The sequence below is a fragment of the Anthonomus grandis genome, chromosome 2, assembly GCF_022605725.1.
Source record: "Anthonomus grandis grandis chromosome 2, icAntGran1.3, whole genome shotgun sequence".
Classification (NCBI taxonomy): Eukaryota; Metazoa; Arthropoda; class Insecta; order Coleoptera; family Curculionidae; genus Anthonomus; species Anthonomus grandis.
In genome coordinates, this window is record NC_065547.1 from 33,240,048 (window position 1) to 33,258,639 (window position 18,592).

At 30.9% G+C, this 18,592-nt stretch overlaps 2 protein-coding genes across 5 annotated transcripts in view; both read right to left on the minus strand.

The window, feature by feature from the left end:
* The window catches only part of LOC126750629 (transcription factor kayak), a 162,622-nt gene extending 159,328 nt beyond the window's left edge, over positions 1-3,294 (minus strand). Inside the window, exon 1 of the mRNA XM_050460281.1 lies at positions 3,030-3,294. Coding sequence (XP_050316238.1) covers positions 3,030-3,200 — 171 coding nt within the window. The 5' untranslated portion in view covers positions 3,201-3,294. The remainder of the gene's footprint in view (positions 1-3,029) is intronic.
* A 12,266-nt stretch (positions 3,295-15,560) lies between these two features.
* Positions 15,561-18,592, minus strand: part of LOC126733494 (diacylglycerol kinase 1) — a 390,145-nt gene continuing 387,113 nt past the window's right edge. For all 4 annotated transcript variants that reach the window (XM_050436806.1, XM_050436805.1, XM_050436807.1 and 1 more), the window contains one exon: positions 15,561-15,850. In XM_050436806.1, the coding sequence (XP_050292763.1) occupies positions 15,703-15,850 (148 nt within the window). In that variant the 3' untranslated portion in view covers positions 15,561-15,702. The remainder of the gene's footprint in view (positions 15,851-18,592) is intronic.

The window sequence follows — 18,592 nt, forward strand, 5'->3', positions numbered from 1 at the left end:
TTAAGCATTTTTTTTTAAGAAAAAAACTCACAAAATCTTGGGTTGAAAAGTAAAAGTATATTATTTGTCAAATATGCAGATAAATCAATTCTCTATTAAAATGTTTTTTTTTTCTGATTTTTTTATAGGAACAACTGGTCAGCAGATGAGGTGTCAAAGTCAGAAGTGGGATATTTCTTTCAATATCAATTGAATTTTAATTTGGATTTTGGAGTAAAAGTGTCTTTAGCAAAAATGCAGATAATTAAATTCTTTATTAAAATGCTTTTTAGGATTTTTTTGTATAAACCACTGTTCAGAAGATATGGAGTATCAAAGCCAGAAGTGAAATATTTTTTATCAGTTTTTCGGGAATAATTCACAAAATCGTGGATTAAGGAGTAAAAATTTATTTAACAAATATGCAGATAAATGAATTATCTATTAAAATGCTTTTTAGTTTTTTTTTATAGGAACGTTCACATAATCTTGAGTTGAAAAGTAAAAGTATATTTGGAAAATATGTAGATAAATTAATTCTCTATTAAAATGTTTTTTCAACACATATGATAACCCCATGATATGGGTTGTCAACATCAGAAGTGGGATATTTCTTACCACTTTTTTAAGAATAAATCAACAAATATTGGATTCGGAAGTAACAGTGTATTTAGTAAAAATGCAGATAGTTAACTTTTATATTTAAATGCTTTTTATGATATTTTTTAGCAATTTTATGAGAATGTTTCACAAAATCGTGGATTAATGAGTAGAAGTGAATTCTCTATTAACATGCTTTTAATACTTTTTTGCATGAACAACTTTTCAGGAGATGTGAGTGTCAAAGTCAGAAGTGGGATTTTTTAACAGTTTTTTGAGAATTATTTACAAACTGTTGGATTTAAGAGTAAAAGTGTTGTTAGCAAAAATGCAGATAATTGAATTCTTTATTAAAATGCGTTTTAAGATTGTTTTGTAGGAACAACTGCTCACGAGATATGACGTTAAAGTCACAAGATATTTTTTGTCCATTTTTTCAGAATAACTCAAGAAAATTCAGCGTTTAAAAGTAAACGTGGATTTAGCAAAAATGTAGATAATTAAATTCTCTATTCAGATGCTACTAAAGATTTTTTGTATGAACAACTGTTCATGAGATATGGAGTATCAAAACCAGAAGTAGGATATTTTTTAACAGTTTTTAATAAATAACTTACAAATTCGTAAATTAAGAAGTAGAAGTATTTAGCAAAAATGCATATTATTAAGTTTTCTATTAAAATTCTACTAAAGATTTTTTTTGTATGAACAGCTGTTCAGGAGATATGAAGTGTTAAACCCAGAAGTGGGATATTTTTTAACAGTTTATCAAGAATAACTCACAAAATCGGAGATTAGGATTTAAAAATATATTTACGAAATATGCAGATAGCTACAAAATTTTCTATTAAAATGTTTTTATGATTTCTTTATAGAAACAACTGTTCATGTAATATAACTGATCTTTTTTTATCAGTTGTTGACAGTTAAAGTTAGCAGTAAGATATTCCTTTAAAACTTTTTTGGAGTGTAATTCTCTAAATATAAAACTTAGGACTAAAAGAGTATTTAGCAAAATACCAGATAATTACATTTTCTATAAAAATTCTTCCAATGTTTTTTTTGTCAAAACAACTGTTCGACGTTTTTATTACAAATTTTCGATATTATTTACAAATTTTTGGATTTAAGAGTAAAGTGTGTTTTAGGTTTGTTTTGTAGGAAAAACTCTTCATGAGATAGGAAGTGTCAAAGTCAGAAGTGGGATATTTTTTGTCAGTTTCATGAGAATCACTCAAAAATTTTAGAATTTTGGAGTAACAGTGTCTGGAGCACAGATACAGATAATTAAGTTTTTTATTAAAATGCTTTATTGATTTTTTTTTATAGAAGCAACTGTTCAGGAGATATATCACCCATTTTTGATAAACTGTATTAAGTTAATAGCTAGAAATTTGCTTATCGTTTTTTGGGAATAACTCTCTAAATACAAAATTTAGCAGTAAAAGAGTATTTAGCAAAAATAAATGTAATTAAATTTTTTATTAAAATGTTTTTTTTATAAAAGCAAATATTCACGAAATATGAAGTGTCAAAATCAGAAGAGGGATATTTATTATAATTTTTTAGTTAGAGTAACTTGAATTTAAAATTAAATGTAGATTTAGCAAAAATTTGGACAATTAATATCTTTATAAAAATTCCTTCTTATGATTTTATTATAGGAGCCAATATGCAGGAGATTTGAAGTGTCATTGTCAGAAGTGCTATATGTATATCTTACCACTTTTTCAAGAATAAGAGTAAAAAGATAAAGAAGAATAACAGAGCAAATATGATTATTATATTTTTGTTCAATTTTTTGGGTAACAAATCCTTAAATATAAAATTTAGGAGTACAATTGAATGTATTATCAAAAATATAAGCAAATAAATTGGCTACAATTACGCTCTCTATGATTTTTTTGAGAAATTTTTTATGAAAAAAAGTGGAATATTTCCTTAATTGCTTTTTGCACATAGCTCAATAAATACTAAATTAATCAGGAAAAATCTCTTTACCAATAATAAAGATAAAGAAATTCTTTATGAAAATGCTTTCTATGATTTTTTTATGTAAGCAACTGTTCACTAAATATGAAGAAACTAAGTCAGTTTAGACAATGATTTTTTTTGTAGGAGTAATTTTTGATGAAATTTAAACGTTAAAAATCAAACGTGGAATATTTTCTTAATAGGTTTTTGCAAATAACCCAATAAATGTTGAATTTAGCAGAAAGTCTCTGTAGCAAAAATACAGATAAAGAAATTCTCTATGAAAATGCTTTTTATGATTTTTTTTTGGTGTAAGCAACTGTTCACTAGATATAAAGGGACTAAATCAGTTCAGACAATAATATGCGACAAAATTATTCAGTATCTATATAATGTTTGTAAATTTATTCAACAAGTTTCACCTGCAAAACTAATAAACAAACAGTGCAGAAAACAAGACATTCTCCATCCCTTACCGTGCTAGGGGTCAACAAAATTCCACTTTCAATCTTAAACTCGACCTGTTGATGCGTCTGACGGCGATCATCGATATCATCATCATCATCCTCGTCGATATCCTCATTGAAAAACTCATCATCGTCCGAATGGTTCGACATTCCGTCGCTCATTTCCATCTTGACGATCATTTTATCAATTTCACAGTCGCCCGTACGCACCTTCAAGTCCTTCTTCCCGATTAATTTCTAACACACACACGTGCGTTATTTATTTTCGTCACTTGTTCGGTAAAAACACGGGAGAAAAGTTCAGGATGAGTCACCACTTTGTTATACGGAGAGGGAAACCCTTTCCGAGAAACCACCGACCCGAATGCCTGATGATGTCAGAACTAAAAATAAGCGAGCGGCTGCGGTGCGGCAACGTCGAGGACGGCCGACCAATGGGGACGGGGCGTCGAGGCGGAATTGACCGAGGGCGGCCGAGTGACGCCTTCGGGCCAAGGACGCCTCGTTGCTTGGGTTTGGTGAGTCATCGTCTTCTTTGTTCGTTTTCTTTTATTTTGGGCCTGATACGGGGTCGGACAGGCCGGTTTGTGGGCCTATTATGTTAAGCCGGGTCCAGACTATGTAACAAAACAGGTTAAATAACAAAGGTATACCGTCAAATGGGGTTAAGTGAATCAAAATAAGTGGTTTTTTTCGTTTTTCTGCCAAAGTATTAAATTAAAAAATATGTAAAAAATATTGTAGATTCTGGTAAACGTCTTAAAAGATTTTGTTAAAACTTGTAAGCATTTAAGCATGGGAAGTCCTCCATTTTTTTTGATAAAGTCTGATTCACTTTACCCTCCGGTTTGGGGTAAAGTGAATCATGTATTAGAAGTGCTGTAAAATTCACTTTAAACATAATGTGGGTAAAATGAATCAACAAAAAATAAAAAAAGAAGATTTAAACGGAAAAAAACACTTAAAAAAAAACAAATTCTTTATTCTAAAGGTAACAAAAGTAAGATTAAGTAACAAAGTCTTATTCTATAACACATTCTATCACAGAATATTAAGGCTTTATAAAAACAACAAACTTAGGAACTTTTCTTTAAACAAAAATGGCACTCTTGGTAAAAAAAACTTAAGTCTACATACAAAACATAGGAAAATTAACAAAAAAGAAATTACTCCAACTTTTTAAATTCGTCGTTGTCTAAGTTAAAAACAAATTTACCCCTCTTGAAAGACTTTTGACGCAGTTTTCTAATAATTTGGTCTTGGCTTATTAGGCAAAGGTCCTGTATTTCTGGATAAACAAAATACCCCTTTTCCGAGTTTCCCTTTTTTCTCATGGCATTTATAGTAAATTCTTTTTTCTTTGAACAATTCTCGATTTTGCCAACAAACAATCGATCTCGTTTCTCGGTTGGAAACTTTGCAATAATAAACTCCCCAATCCTTGGCTCCATGGATATGTCTGTGTCGATCATGTAAGTATCATCATTCGATGTCGACGGATTTGGATCAAACTCGTCAAAGTTTTCAACAATATTTTCGAAATCACTTAGGGAAAATTCTTTATCTAACTCTCGATCTAACTCATCATCCGATATTTCCAGGGCTCTTCTTTCGTTTTTTTTCATGTTTTTTTTAGATGATTTTTTTGTGGGTGTTTTATCTATTATCGTTGATAATAAACTTTGACTTGACACACTTTTGCCAGCCTCGATAATAATTTTTTTTCCTCTCTTTGTTGATTGATTCGGGGTAGTTTTTAAATTTTTTAGGTGACTGATTATTGTGTTACTCCAGGCCTGATCATTATTCTCACCATTTTCATCGATGTGTAAATTTCGTGGAATTTTATTTAAAACTTTGTTGGGATCGAGCGGAAAAATTCCACATGCCTTAAAACCAGCAATGGAATTTTCTTTCGACTTTATGCCAACCTTTTCCACACTCTGTCTCAGCAGCCTTGGAAACTCCGTTTTAGGAATGACTCCACGGTGTTTTAGTTTCCATTGTTCCAAGGTGGATCTCCATGCAGCTTTTAAAGGCCTAAAATACGCGACATCGAGCGGTTGAAGCAAATGAGTTGAATTGGGAGGGAGTAAGACAAAATCAATTTCATTATTCTCACATTGCTGTACGACATTAGTGGTAATGTGGCAATTTAAGTTATCGCCTATTAAAACTTTACGCTCAGCAAGCTTTCGAAAATAAGGCATGACAATTGTCTTAAACCAGTCCTCAAATATATCAGAGTCAAACCATCCACTCATGCTTCTGTTATATCTTGCTCCTTCAATTCCTCCCTCTGTCCAACCATCATAGGAATGTTTTGCCTTGTATACCGTATATGGAGGCAGTAATGTTCCATCAGCGGCTATTGCAAACATCACAGTTGTGCTGGTCTTTGAGGAGTCTATTAACCTATGGGCATGCTTTGCACCTCTTTTTGTAATTACTTTAGCCGACCCGGGATCATCCACAAAATTGGTCTCGTCGTAATTGATAATATTTTGAGCAGGGACGTCTTTCAACGTGACTATTACTAACTTATTAGAACTTATTAGAACTTATTACTTAACTTTTTAGAACTTTTTTTTTAACTATTTAAAAAAAAAGTTCTAAAAAATTTAATCATAAATTTACAGCGACACTTAAATGATTCATTTTACCCATTAAAGTTACCATCTTAGAAAAAAAAAAAGCTAAAATTCAACAAAAAAAAAATTTACCAAAAATTAAGCACAAATTTGTTTATTAATGTCTAATAAACACATTAATTACATTCAAGTAAATAAATATTAATATTGATCACTTCCGCAACCAATCGTTTTGTAAAATACAAAAAAATCGTTTAACCGGAACATGTCGTTATGGTACTCACGTGTATTTTTTTGAGCAGCGAAACACACCCCACCACATACAAAGACATACTAACGAGCACAGAACACAAATATATAGAGAAGTGGTGGTTGCATACAAACTGAAAGAAATTCTTCTGACAAATCAGCTAGCGGCCTCTCGCTTGGCAGCGGAAACTGTTGTAACTAACTTGACAGTTTGACGTGTCTAATTGGACCAATCGAAATGGTAGAAAGGCGTGGCCAAATTAAGGCGGGAAATCACATTTTATCTAATCTGACAATCTTATCATTTAATCCTAATATCTAAAGCAAACGCCTAATCAAAAAGGTTACTCATAGAGAAAACAGCCTTTTTGTTTAGGTGTTAGCATCAGATATTGATCTGAACAAAAATAAAACTTCAGCTTTATTTTACATATCTAAATAGGTTAATTTACTGCAAAATCTACAAAAGTGTACTAACAATAGTGTACGACATATCACCAATTGGAAAAATGGAAATAAAACAATGTTTTTTTTGCTTTAATACATTTATTATTTAATTTTCCTGGAAAAAAATTACTTAAAATGATATACATAATATTCAATAATTCATTATAACAGACATTATATAAATTAGAATTAATCTAAAAATGTTTAAAATTATTTTGTTAGCACTGAACCATTAGCACTACCCTAATTTTATATAGATTAGAAAAGGTTGTCAACATTTTTGTGCTATTTTCTCATAATACATCTAAAGGCATTCCCATTAGGTTAATAATATCCTCATTTTATTAACACATAGAGTCAATAGAGGATGAATTATTCTTATTTAATATGTACTTGTATCTATTTCCTAAAGAAGAATTAAACAGATTTTAAAATTATTTAAATTATAATCTAAATATTAATTTTTAAAATTAATTAAAAATTCTATAACAGAGTATTATCGAAAGAAACAATATATCCATCGACAAAACAAAATAAACTCTTTCAAAATGAAAACACCTTTTTAGTATAAACATATATCACTTACATAGAATATATTTGTTGGTCTCTTATAATAATAACAACATATCTTGGAACTATAATATTACTAAAAACTTAATTCAAGGATAGATGTTTACATAAAATAAAAAGAAACTCTTAAAAAAACAAGTTGTAAGAAAAACATTAATTCTGATCCATTCCGCGTGCTCAGGTCTCTTAGCCGCTATAGCTATTTCTTGTCTCAGTGAACACAGGAAGTGGTATGATACGAGCAGGAAATAAAATAAAAAAATAGACAGTGCAAACCTTAGAACATTGAAAGGCCTTTCAATGTTCTAAGGTGCAAACCTTATAAATCAATTTACTAAATGATTCATGTAAAAAAAAGACAAAATAAATGTTTAAATAAATATGTATTGTAGTGTAAAGCCAGGGGTATCAGCATTATTAAAATTTGTGGAGAACTGATCAGAAGAAATTCTATAGCTCAAAGTCTTAATAATATTTACATTGCATATCCCTCTCCATGTTTTTCTTGTAATATGTACTGAAGGAAATTAAAAAAATCTTTTATTACTGTTTCTCAGAAACATTTAAAATATACATACTCTTACATCAAGGTCAGGAAAATTTCAATCAATTTTTAATTGTTGAATAGAAAATGAGAGGCCAGACATTTTCTAATATGTATTTATAATAATCAAGTTAAATAAATACTTGAAAAGTGAAACTTCTTCATTGAAATCAACTGAATTTGATTTTATTAAAGACTAAAGATTGACAATACAAAAGCATAATAGTAATAAATAAAATCAGATTTTCTTACCAAAAACCTGGAATTGCTTGCCGAAAATTAATTAAAACACTACTCCCAATATTGAAAGAGAACTTTTTAGAAAAAAAGTCATAAATTTAAAATAACATCCTTAAAACAAATAGCAAACTCAGCCCACGCTGGAATTCATTGAAATGAAAAACAAAACAAACTCAAATGGTATGACAATGACAAATGATGTTCTATCAGTCAATGTCAACAACTGTCTGTCAATTTTGCCAAGCAAGATGGCCGATATACGATTCCGATTTTCACCATACAAGTTTCATCCATGTGCTAACGAGGTCATCTCGATGCAATAATGTCACTATATGGGGCAGGTCTGCGACGGGATCGACTTTTTTGCGGAAATACCCGATTAATTCATTTTACCCACTATGATTCACTTAACCCCGATTGACGGTATCACTTAGAGAAATTCGAGTAAAAAAGTGATATAACACAACAATTTTCCTGGTATATAGCATATTTTACCAGAAAATGACTTTATTGTTGAAAAAGTCTACTTTATTGAAGATTGTCGGTGGACTGGAAAGACAGCACAGCACTGCTAATGCTACTACAGCTACTATTTTCTTCCATAGATAATGTAGAAGACGTTCCAATATCCCCTAATATTTCAAAATTATCTTTATCCGAAAAAGCTATTGCTGAATTTGGGTTATTCATACTTGTGGATAGTTGTGGTTCCTTTTCCTGGTCATTGCTATACTAAAATCATTTGAAAATAATAAATTTAATAGGTGATTGCTGAGAGCTAGATGGAAAAATAAACAATAAATAAATAAAACTATATTTTGATGGCTAAAATAAAGCATTTCTTGACATCGCCCTAGCGATAAATTTATTAGTATTACATCTGTACTTTGGTAGAATAAAGGCCAATGTCCATTTCAGCTGTTTTGAGAAAAACAGGGTTAATGAGATGGATTGACATTATATTTTTATAAATTGTGACCCTTTTTTCCTACTTTACTTATTTTTGGGATTTTAAATATTAAGAAGGGATTCTTTTTGAAAATGTATTGTTAGTCTTTTAAATTGCAAAAAAAATGGACATTGGCCCCTAAGCGCGGACATTGGCCAAGGCGGTATTAAAGAGCTAATGGACATCGGCCTTTTTGCTACAATAAAACAATACCAATTACGAAAATAATCTTTATTTACACACAAAAAACAATTAAATAATAAAGAACAGCAAGAGTTAAATAATAATGTTATCATTCAAGGAATACCGTATAAGGAAAATGAGAAACTAGAGGAAATTGTCGACAAATTAGCATCTGCATTAAATGTCCCACAAGTTCCCAACAGTATAAATAAAATTTATAGGTTGGGTTTTTCAAAAGACAACAAATCATCACCAATAAGAGTTAGTTTTAGAAGAGGAGAAGATAAGAAAAAGTGGATGACAGCTAAGAAAACAAAAACATTAACAACACATGATTTAGAACGATATACTGATAAACGCGAAACAATTTACATAAACCATGATTTGACCAAATTTAATCTGGATCTTTTTAAAAGTGCTAAACGATTTAAACAAGAAAACAACTACAAGTACTTATGGATTAATGATGGGAAAATTATGCTGCGTAAAGATGATAATACTAAGGTTGAACTATTGCAGGACTCCAACGACTTAAAAAACTAATTATACCTCAAAATAAACTTAACATAATTTATTATAATATCCAAAGTCTCCGAAATAAGTTTGATGAATTCCAAGCCAGCATAAAAAGTATATCAAGCGATATCATTGTTCTTGTAGAAACATGGTTATATCCAAATGAAACACATTTTTATAATATCGATGGATATCAGGCAGTTCATTCCTGCAGGGACTCTAGGGGCGGGGGCGCGAGCATTTACATTAAGAATACAGTGCATTTTAACAAAATAGACTGCAGTGATCAAACAGAACCCTATAACTGGGTGTGTATAGAACTAGATAAACTTAAACTGAGTGCAATCTATAGACCTCCATGGTATTCACCAAATGAGTTCCTAGATAAGCTGGAATCTGTGATAAGTAAATATAGGTCTAATCATATTATTTTAGGTGACTTTAATATTAATCTTTTAGATCAAGACTCTATAATTACTAAAGACTATAAAAATATGGTTGCATTAAATAATTTTTGTTTTGTCAATGAGATTAGTCCTGCCAGCGCCACTCGAATCTCACAAAGTAGAACAATAATAGATCATGTGATTTGTACTACTAACAAAAAAAATGAATGTGATATTAGTGTAGAAGATACTTCTTTATCTGATCATAGAAAAATTTGTTTAGAAATAAGCGCAAATATAAGGAAATTTAAGCCTGGAATATTTGTTCAACGTCCCGTACTAAATATACAAAAATTTAAACAAAAACTCCAAGATAAGCTAATAGAAGAAAATATAGATTCATTTCAAAATTTAATTAACGTAATTAGCAATTGTAAAATAAAATCAACAATTAATAAAAAAATTAAATGTCGACAAAACAATGATTGGATAACACCAGACTTATTAATTTTAATTAAAGAAAAAGAATTGGCGTATAAGAAATATAAAAAAGCTCCAGAAAATAATAACTTCAAATTAAATTTTACAAGGTTAAAAAATTCACTAAATAATAAAATAAAATCATTAAAAAATGCGTACTTTAAAAACAAATGGGCCCAAGCAGCACAAAATACAAGAAAACAGTGGGATACAATAAATCTGTTTTTAAATAATAATTCTACTAAAAGCAATATAAACCAAATCGAAATTAATGGTCTATTAGAAAATGATGATAAAAAAATTGCAGACAGTTTGAACAAATATTTTACGGAGGTAGGTGCGACCATAATCGAGGACATGCGGACTGATACAAAAAATATATTAAAACAAGATTTTAAGGAGATTAAATGTGATAATAGTATATTTTTTGAGCCGACAGACAGTAAAATCTTTAAAAAAATCTAATTATAAACCTCACAGAAAATTATCTATTTTATCTACAAAAATCAATCCGAACTCTTAAAAATACTGTCTCTTCATGTCTATGAGAGCCATTTTCTCTTTTTCTTTTTTTTACTTTAAGAAAATTTTAAATCAATATATTATGTTTATGGTCTTTAGTGTTTTAAGTATTTTCAATAATTGTTTTCATGATGAAATTCATTCATGAAAAAGATAAAAATAAAGCTTAAAAAGCCTTTAAAGTTATTGAGAAACTGGTTATAGTACGAATGGTAACTTTCCTAATTAAAAAAAATAACATATTAAATGAATGTCGAGTATTGTTTTCATTCCTGGAGAGATTATATTTGAGCTTGAAGAAGGTTACTTTGCTGCAGCGGTATTCTGCGACTTCTCTAAAGACTTTGACTGTGTCAACCATGGAATATTGCTCGGTAAGCTTTCTAGATATGGGTTTAGGGGAGTTGCTCTAGAATGGTTAAAATTTTGTTTTGTTAGACAGAAAAAAGTTTGTTTGGCCAAATGGCAGTTTGTCTGAACTTTGTGTAGTAAGCAGGGTTCGTTTCTCGGTCCTATTTTATTTCTATTGTATATAAATGACCTGGCGTTTCTCCAGATAAGAGGATTCTTCACTATTTTTGCAGATGACACCACTATCTTATGGGCAGACAATAATAAAAGCACATTAACAAAAACAATTTCTAAAGATTTATTAATGATTAAATAGTGATTTGATGCTAATTTGTTGTCTTTAAACATAAATAAGACTAAATTGTTAAGTTTTTATGTTCAGAGCAGTTCATGATTCACAAGAAAGAATTGGAAGTGAATAATTTTAACAGATTTCTTCGAATTGTTATCGATCATAAACGTAAGTTTTATGGAGATATGTCAGGAGGCAAAAACTGGCTAGACGATGTTATGCTGTTAGAGTGGTTTTAAATGAACTGAGATTGATATCTGCAAAAACGGTCTATTTTTTTTTGTCGAAAGTTGGAACTTACTTTCATACAAAAATACCTACAGTATAGAATAACATTTTGGAGTTGCATTAGTAAACAGCTTTTTGACTCGATGTTTGTTTTTAAAAAACGAGCCATTAAATATATGTGTCATAAATCTCCACAGGACATGCAGACCCCTATTTAAAGATACTTTCCTTGTGTTGCTTGTTTATTGTTGAGTCTGCTTGCCTAATATATAAAAAATATAAATTGTATCTTCAAAATAATGGCTCCTTAAAACATTATAATGTCAGAAAAGAATACAATATTTCAATGCCCATCCCGAAAAGTGAACTAAGAATTCTCTTATTTACTTGAGCATAAAAATTTTTAATCATTTTCCAAATGTCATAAAAGTCTCTAGAAGTTCTCCTCGCTTTAAAAAGTTCTTAACGAAACTTCTTAAAAGCAAGTATTTTTATAGCATTAGAATTTTTTTAAGATAGTTAGGAACAGGCCAATAGTATATAATTAGTTTTTAGTAAAGATGTAAAGGTTAGAATTTGTGATCTTACTCTAAAAAAATTTTAAGTCGTCTTGCTTTGAAATTGAAAATACATTTTGTGTTTATACTAGTATGTTGAACCCACTATTGTGTATTGTTTTTAAATTATGTGTTAGTAATATGTCGATTAATGTGCCTATTTTATATCATAGAAGTACCATGTCAACAAGTAGGTACCATGTATTTATGAATAAAGTATGTTTTGAATTTTTTGAAATTCGAAATTGTATTTAAAAGAAAGAGGGGTATATGATATTTAATAAGGATGATTCCAACTACTCACTAGAAATTACCTCGTTGAAAAAGTAATTCTTGTTGTAAAAGGGTTATTCAAAACTGCAAGTGGCCAACATGGAGTCGACAAGAAGAAAAAAAGTTGATTATGACTCTCTAAAGAAGGATTTAAGAGTTATTAAACGTCGTATTTAAAAGTTAAAGATGTTAACTTGTAAATGAGAGAAAGCGTTTACAACAATGTATAAATGATTTTATTTTATATTTTCAAATAACGCCAGAAAAAAATAAAAAAACCATTTTGCCAAATTTCACCTTTTTCCTGAATATTAGGAAGTATTTGGCATTTTTCCAATTTTTAGATTGCATTTATTCGATCATTGCATTTATATTGCGCAACTTTCGCCTAATTAAACCATTTACTGCTCATCCTTATTTTGGACATCCTGTATAATTGCGATGAGACCCTTCATACTGTTAAACAAAATATTTGTTTTTTTTTCTTATTAACTTTTTCTAGTTTTAAGAATTAGTAATTAAGTGTTTCCCTGTATTGCAAATTAAAGTGTGGCCTATTTTCGATATTTTATAGTGTTGTTACACCCTTATTCAAAACATTTCAACCCTTATTCAAACATTCATACATTACTTAACCACCACATTTATCTAGTTATTTATGCGAGATCACAGCGCATTTAAATATCGGCAATAACAAAATAAATAAAAGCGCTGTTATCATCATCGCCCTTGTCTTAAAAAAATAACAAAACGGCCGGGCGCCTAAAGATTCCCGCGTCGTTAAACTGCAAATGGTCAATATAGCGCCGACAAAGAAAAACAAAGTTGATGATGGCTCTTTAAAGACAGAACGTCGTATTTTAAATTTAAAGGTGTCATCGTATAAGCGAGAAAAAGTGGTCACAATAATTTATTCATTTAATAAATACTTTTGTCATATATTTTGAAATAACGCCAGAAAAAAATAAAATGATTTTGCCAAATTTCAGTTTTTTGCAAAATTTAGGAAGTATTTAGGTTTTATTATAAAAGGACACTATATTGCTCAACTTTCCTCTAATTATACCACCTCTATTGACGTCCTGTATAACCGTGATGCGGGGTCTTTAAACAAAATGTTTTTATAGTTTTAAGTATAGTTGTAACAACTGGTAATTGAGAATTTTCCTGTGTCGCTTAAAACTTAAAATGTGGCCTATTTTCAATTTCTATTAACATCCTCACTCACAACCCCTTACTTTACAGATGTCACTACGCTGCACAATTTTTAAGATATTGAATCACATGACAAAATGGGTTACTTTTTACAAAAAATTATTGATCAAGAAGTTATATTATGATCGGTATTAAGTCTTATGAATTATCTCAATTATTCTTTATAATATTTACATGAAACCTACTTATATCTTAAAATTTGTTCCACATATTTTTTGTATATTAGTTTTTAGTTAATTAAGTGCAACGGGCTTTTTATTTAAAAACTTGACCCTCTTGAACACAAAATGAAGGAAACAATGTTTGTTGGAATTATAACTTGTATTAAACTTTGTTGGTAATTTTGTAAAAATAGCTTTTTATATATATTTTTGTATTAATTTTTGTCTCAAAAACATATTTTGGTAAGTAATTATTTGTTTATAAAATTTAACTTTTAAGAAATTTCAATATGCCTCCACCCTTAAGTATATCACTTATCACTTGACCACCACATAAATGACACCGTGTTGTATGTTCAAAAAAAATAATAAAAACATAATTGGCAGCATCATTCCATATCTTTAAAAAATATCCAACACGGCCGCGTAACCGGAGATTCCAGCGTCGTTGAAAACCTGACTCAAAGAAGCCAAAAGCCAAGTCCACGCAGCTAAAATAAATCGTTCCTAGATATGACGCTTCGCGGCAGCACCACACGGTGCACGAAACTGAACGGCAATCCGATAGTCGACCGGGTACACTTTTTAACACAGGATTGCGTATCTTCCCAAATATTCAATCAACGATTTAACTGTGGTGTCCCTCAGGGGTCCGTGTTGGGACCATTACTGTACTCACTGTATGTTCTGAGTTTACGGGTAGCAGGGTTAGACGCCCAATATTATACATTTGCTGACGATAATGTATTATTGTATTCGGATAATGATTGTGATAGATTGGTTAATAGAGTAAATGATGATCTAACTAAATATAGTCAATGGTTACTACAAAATAATCTTAAAATAAATTTGGACAAAACCAAATATATCCTATTTAAACAGAAAAATAAGACAATAAATCAAGTTAGAATATGTCTAAATGATGCGACTTTAGAAAATGTAAATAATATAAAATATTTGGGACTTACACTGGATGAGAATCTTAATTGGAACGCTCATATTGACTACTTAAAAAGTAAGATAATTCCCTTTACAGGAGCATTTTATAAATGTAAGCACTTAACGTAACGTAGCTAAATATAAAATATATAATGCTTACTTTCTTTCAAACTTGCGGTACCTAATTCCAGTGTGGGGAACCTGTTGTAAGTACAATTTTCAAAGAGTTGAAATTTTGCAGAGTAAAGTACTCAAGATTTTATTTAATCTTGATTATTTTATGCATGCGGGGGACATATTTGAATTATTGAAAATCCACTCAATTAGTCACATACTTAAAATAGAACAAGCAAAATTAATATTTAAAATAATTAATAAGCTACAAAAATCAAATTACACTATTGTTTATTCTAGTGAAATACATGCACATAATCTAAGAAACAACAATATTCGACTAAGTAGTGCTAGAACAAACATTGCCCTTAGAAACCCAATCAACGCAGCGACACAAACCTATAATGATCTGTCTTATGAAATAAAACAAGAACTTTCTTATTATAAATTTATTAAAATGGTTAAGCAATCCTTACACTATTAACAAAGTTGCTAATATGTAATTCTATGGCCACATTGTTTCAATAACATATTTCTTTTAAATGTAACTTCGGTACCAATGCTAATATAAGCATTGCTTAGAAGTTTATTCATATATTGGACTTGTGTGTTTATTAAGTTTATGAAATAGGCAATATTATAAATATGTATTAAGAAAAAAAAAATGTAAAAAAATCAATTTTGTAACCAGATAATTGCTTTAATATATGAAGTGTTTTCAAAAAAAAAAATTCGTATTTTTTAGCATTAGAAAATTAATTTTCTGTGGCCATAAATCTTTACTGCTTATCATACCTACACTAAAATAACAGAGAAAGTCAGTTATTTTCTTCATGCCACTTGCGTATTCGTACTGAATCAATGGCCCGGTCTAGTCAGTTGTGACCGCAACAAAGTTTTCTCGTTGATTGACACGTACTTTGGCGTGTCGCCGCAGAGCCCTTTTGGGCATTTATGTTACCGGACAAACGGTGCAAGGCCTTGCAGGACATCCATTCGAGCCAGTCAGGTAAGCCCTTTGTTCTGGTCCAAAAAAAATGTTTTGTAGGTTTAAGCTGGTTCAAAAATTCGAATATAAAATTTTACTTAAATTTTGCGGGTAAAGAAAAATAAGTTTCGCGAAAAAAATGCCAGAACAAAGGGCTTACCTAACTGGCTCGAATGGATGTCCTGCAAGGCCTTGCACCGTTTGTCCGGTAACATAAATGCCCAAAAGGGCTCTGCGGCGACACGCCAAAGTACGTGTCAATCAACGAGAAAACTTTGTTGCGATCACAATTGACTTGACTTGAATTGACTTGAATACCATACTCCGCGCACTCACGTTTCAGCCTCGATGCCGTAGGGATTTTTTTAAAAAATGCGCACGAGTTTAAAATTCTTGTAATTTTAGTTAATGGCAAAAATAAATGTATAAAAACGCAACATAAACCGCCCACCAAAATGCATAGCATTTTTTTTTTAAATATTGAAAATCAAATATAAAACAATATAACCATCTAAATAAAATAAAACAAAATCATTTATAACATAAGCAAGTCAGATCATAATACTTTGCATCGCATTCCAAAAAAAAAATTCCCAATGTAAACCAATACCACCAAATTATACCACCACTTTAAACTATAATAATTTTTAATTAAGAAAAGTGAAGAAAAAAAATTAAGCTTCATAAATGGGAAGGGGACATAACTTTACCACTGGCCTAGTAAAGACACCCTTATTAGTCTTTACTGACGCGACACGCACTACGCCATCTTTGCCAAGAAAAGTACTTGCTATTCGTCCGAGCTTCCATTTTAAGGGAGGACTTAATTCGTCCTTAATTACCACCATAGTCCCTGGGGTTATATCACGGACAGTTTTTTGCCATTTTTGGCGTTGCTGGAGAGTATTAAGATACTCCAACTGCCAACGTTTCCAGAAAACCTGATGAAAGTGAATTAAAAGTTGCCAGCGATTAAGTCTTTTAATATTTTGGGTACTTAAGTCTGGGTCTGGAATAGTTGATAAGGGAGATAAAGTAAAAAGATAAAAGAAAATGTCCGGGAGTAAGCGGCAAAAAATCATTGGGATCGGAACTTAACGGTCCTAGAGGCCTAGAATTCAGCACAGCTTCAATTTGTACTAAAAATGTGTAGAACTCCTCATAGGAGAAGTATTTGCTCGCCTACAATACGAACTAAATGCGATTTTGCTGCTTTTACACCTGCTTCATGTAATCCACCAAAATGGGGAGAAGACGGGGGGTTAAAGCGCCAAGCTATTTTTTCTTCAGCACTAGCCTTTTCTCAAATTTCCAGAAGGTATTTCGAGGCACCAACAAAATTTGTGCCACAGTCTGAATGTAAATGTCTTACTCTGCCACGACGTGCCAGAAATCGCCGAAGGGCAGCAAGAAATGCTTGCGTGGAGAGATCCGAAACTAACTCTATATGAATGGCCTTAGTAGAACAACAGACAAATAAGGAAATGTAGGCTTTCTGAGATTTAGCACCTCGGGCTCTTACACAAAAACGGTTTGATTTGCGTCACTCTATAAGAGGGTAAGTCTCCCATTTTGAGAAATATAGGGGTTGGTTTAACCCTAAAGCATTTTAAGCATTTATAAATAATGCTCCTTATAGCCCTTTTCCCACCTATAATCCAAAAATTTTGAGAAATAAGAAAGTGAAGATTTTGCACTCCACAATGTAAATATTTTTTATGAAAGTCTTCAATCAACAGGGTTGTTAATCGATGTTGTCGCGGTAATAGCAACGGATGTCTTTGATCAAAACTTAATTGAGAATAACTTAATCGACCGCCCACCCTGAGGAGACCCTCATTATCAAGAAAGGGAGAAAGTTTTTGCAAGGGTTTTGAGCAACGACCATTTTTTAGCAAACTCGAAATATTCTCATTTAAACATTCTATTTGTGCATATTTCACAATAATAAGAAGACTATCAAAAAGTTCAGGTTCGTCAAGGGGATACCTATTAAATTCTTTGTTTTTAAATTTTAAAGCCTTAAAAAACCTTAAACAATAAGTCACAATTCTTAGAATTTTCTGTAAAGATGAAAATTTTTGCAATAAACCCTTTAAAGGATGGTCATCCTTTATAAGACAAAAGACTAATTTCTTTTCCTCTTTGGATGAAGCTTCTTATACAAGATAATCAACATTTAAGTCGGAAGATCTTCATAAGTTCTCATAAAATGGTTTGTTATAATCGCTAATGTAATGCAGCAAATCTAACAAATCTTTGATTTTAAGATCTGCCAATGGTAAAGGTTCTTGATTTATAGGTTTAGGCACATCAATATCGAGAATCGCAGGCCGGTTTCGTACAGAACCTCTTCTCAGGTCAACAACCTTAAACTCTTTACTATCGTTAAAGCTCGTTTTGCAAAAAATCTGAAACTGGTGTTCAACGGAGAACTTCATCCATTTAATCCGCATCCACAACTTCACCAATCTCATTTTTTTTTCTATGAACCAATTTTTCCGTCAAAAGGCTGTTAAAATTTAGGAAGTCTTTTTGTAACATTTCCTTAACTTGTAGGGGTGGATTTCGGCGCACAGTTCTTATAAAATTAGTCCAGTCATGGGGGACTTCTATTTCAGCAGTCGTTTTTTTCTTGCATATTTCGATTGCTCCATGGACTGTGTCGGCCTCCATATGAGTATGACCAGGCTCCATAAATTTGTGGTTGATTTCTTGCAAATTATGTCCTAGATCTTGACATTCTTTCAAGACATAGCTCATCATAGTACACATAC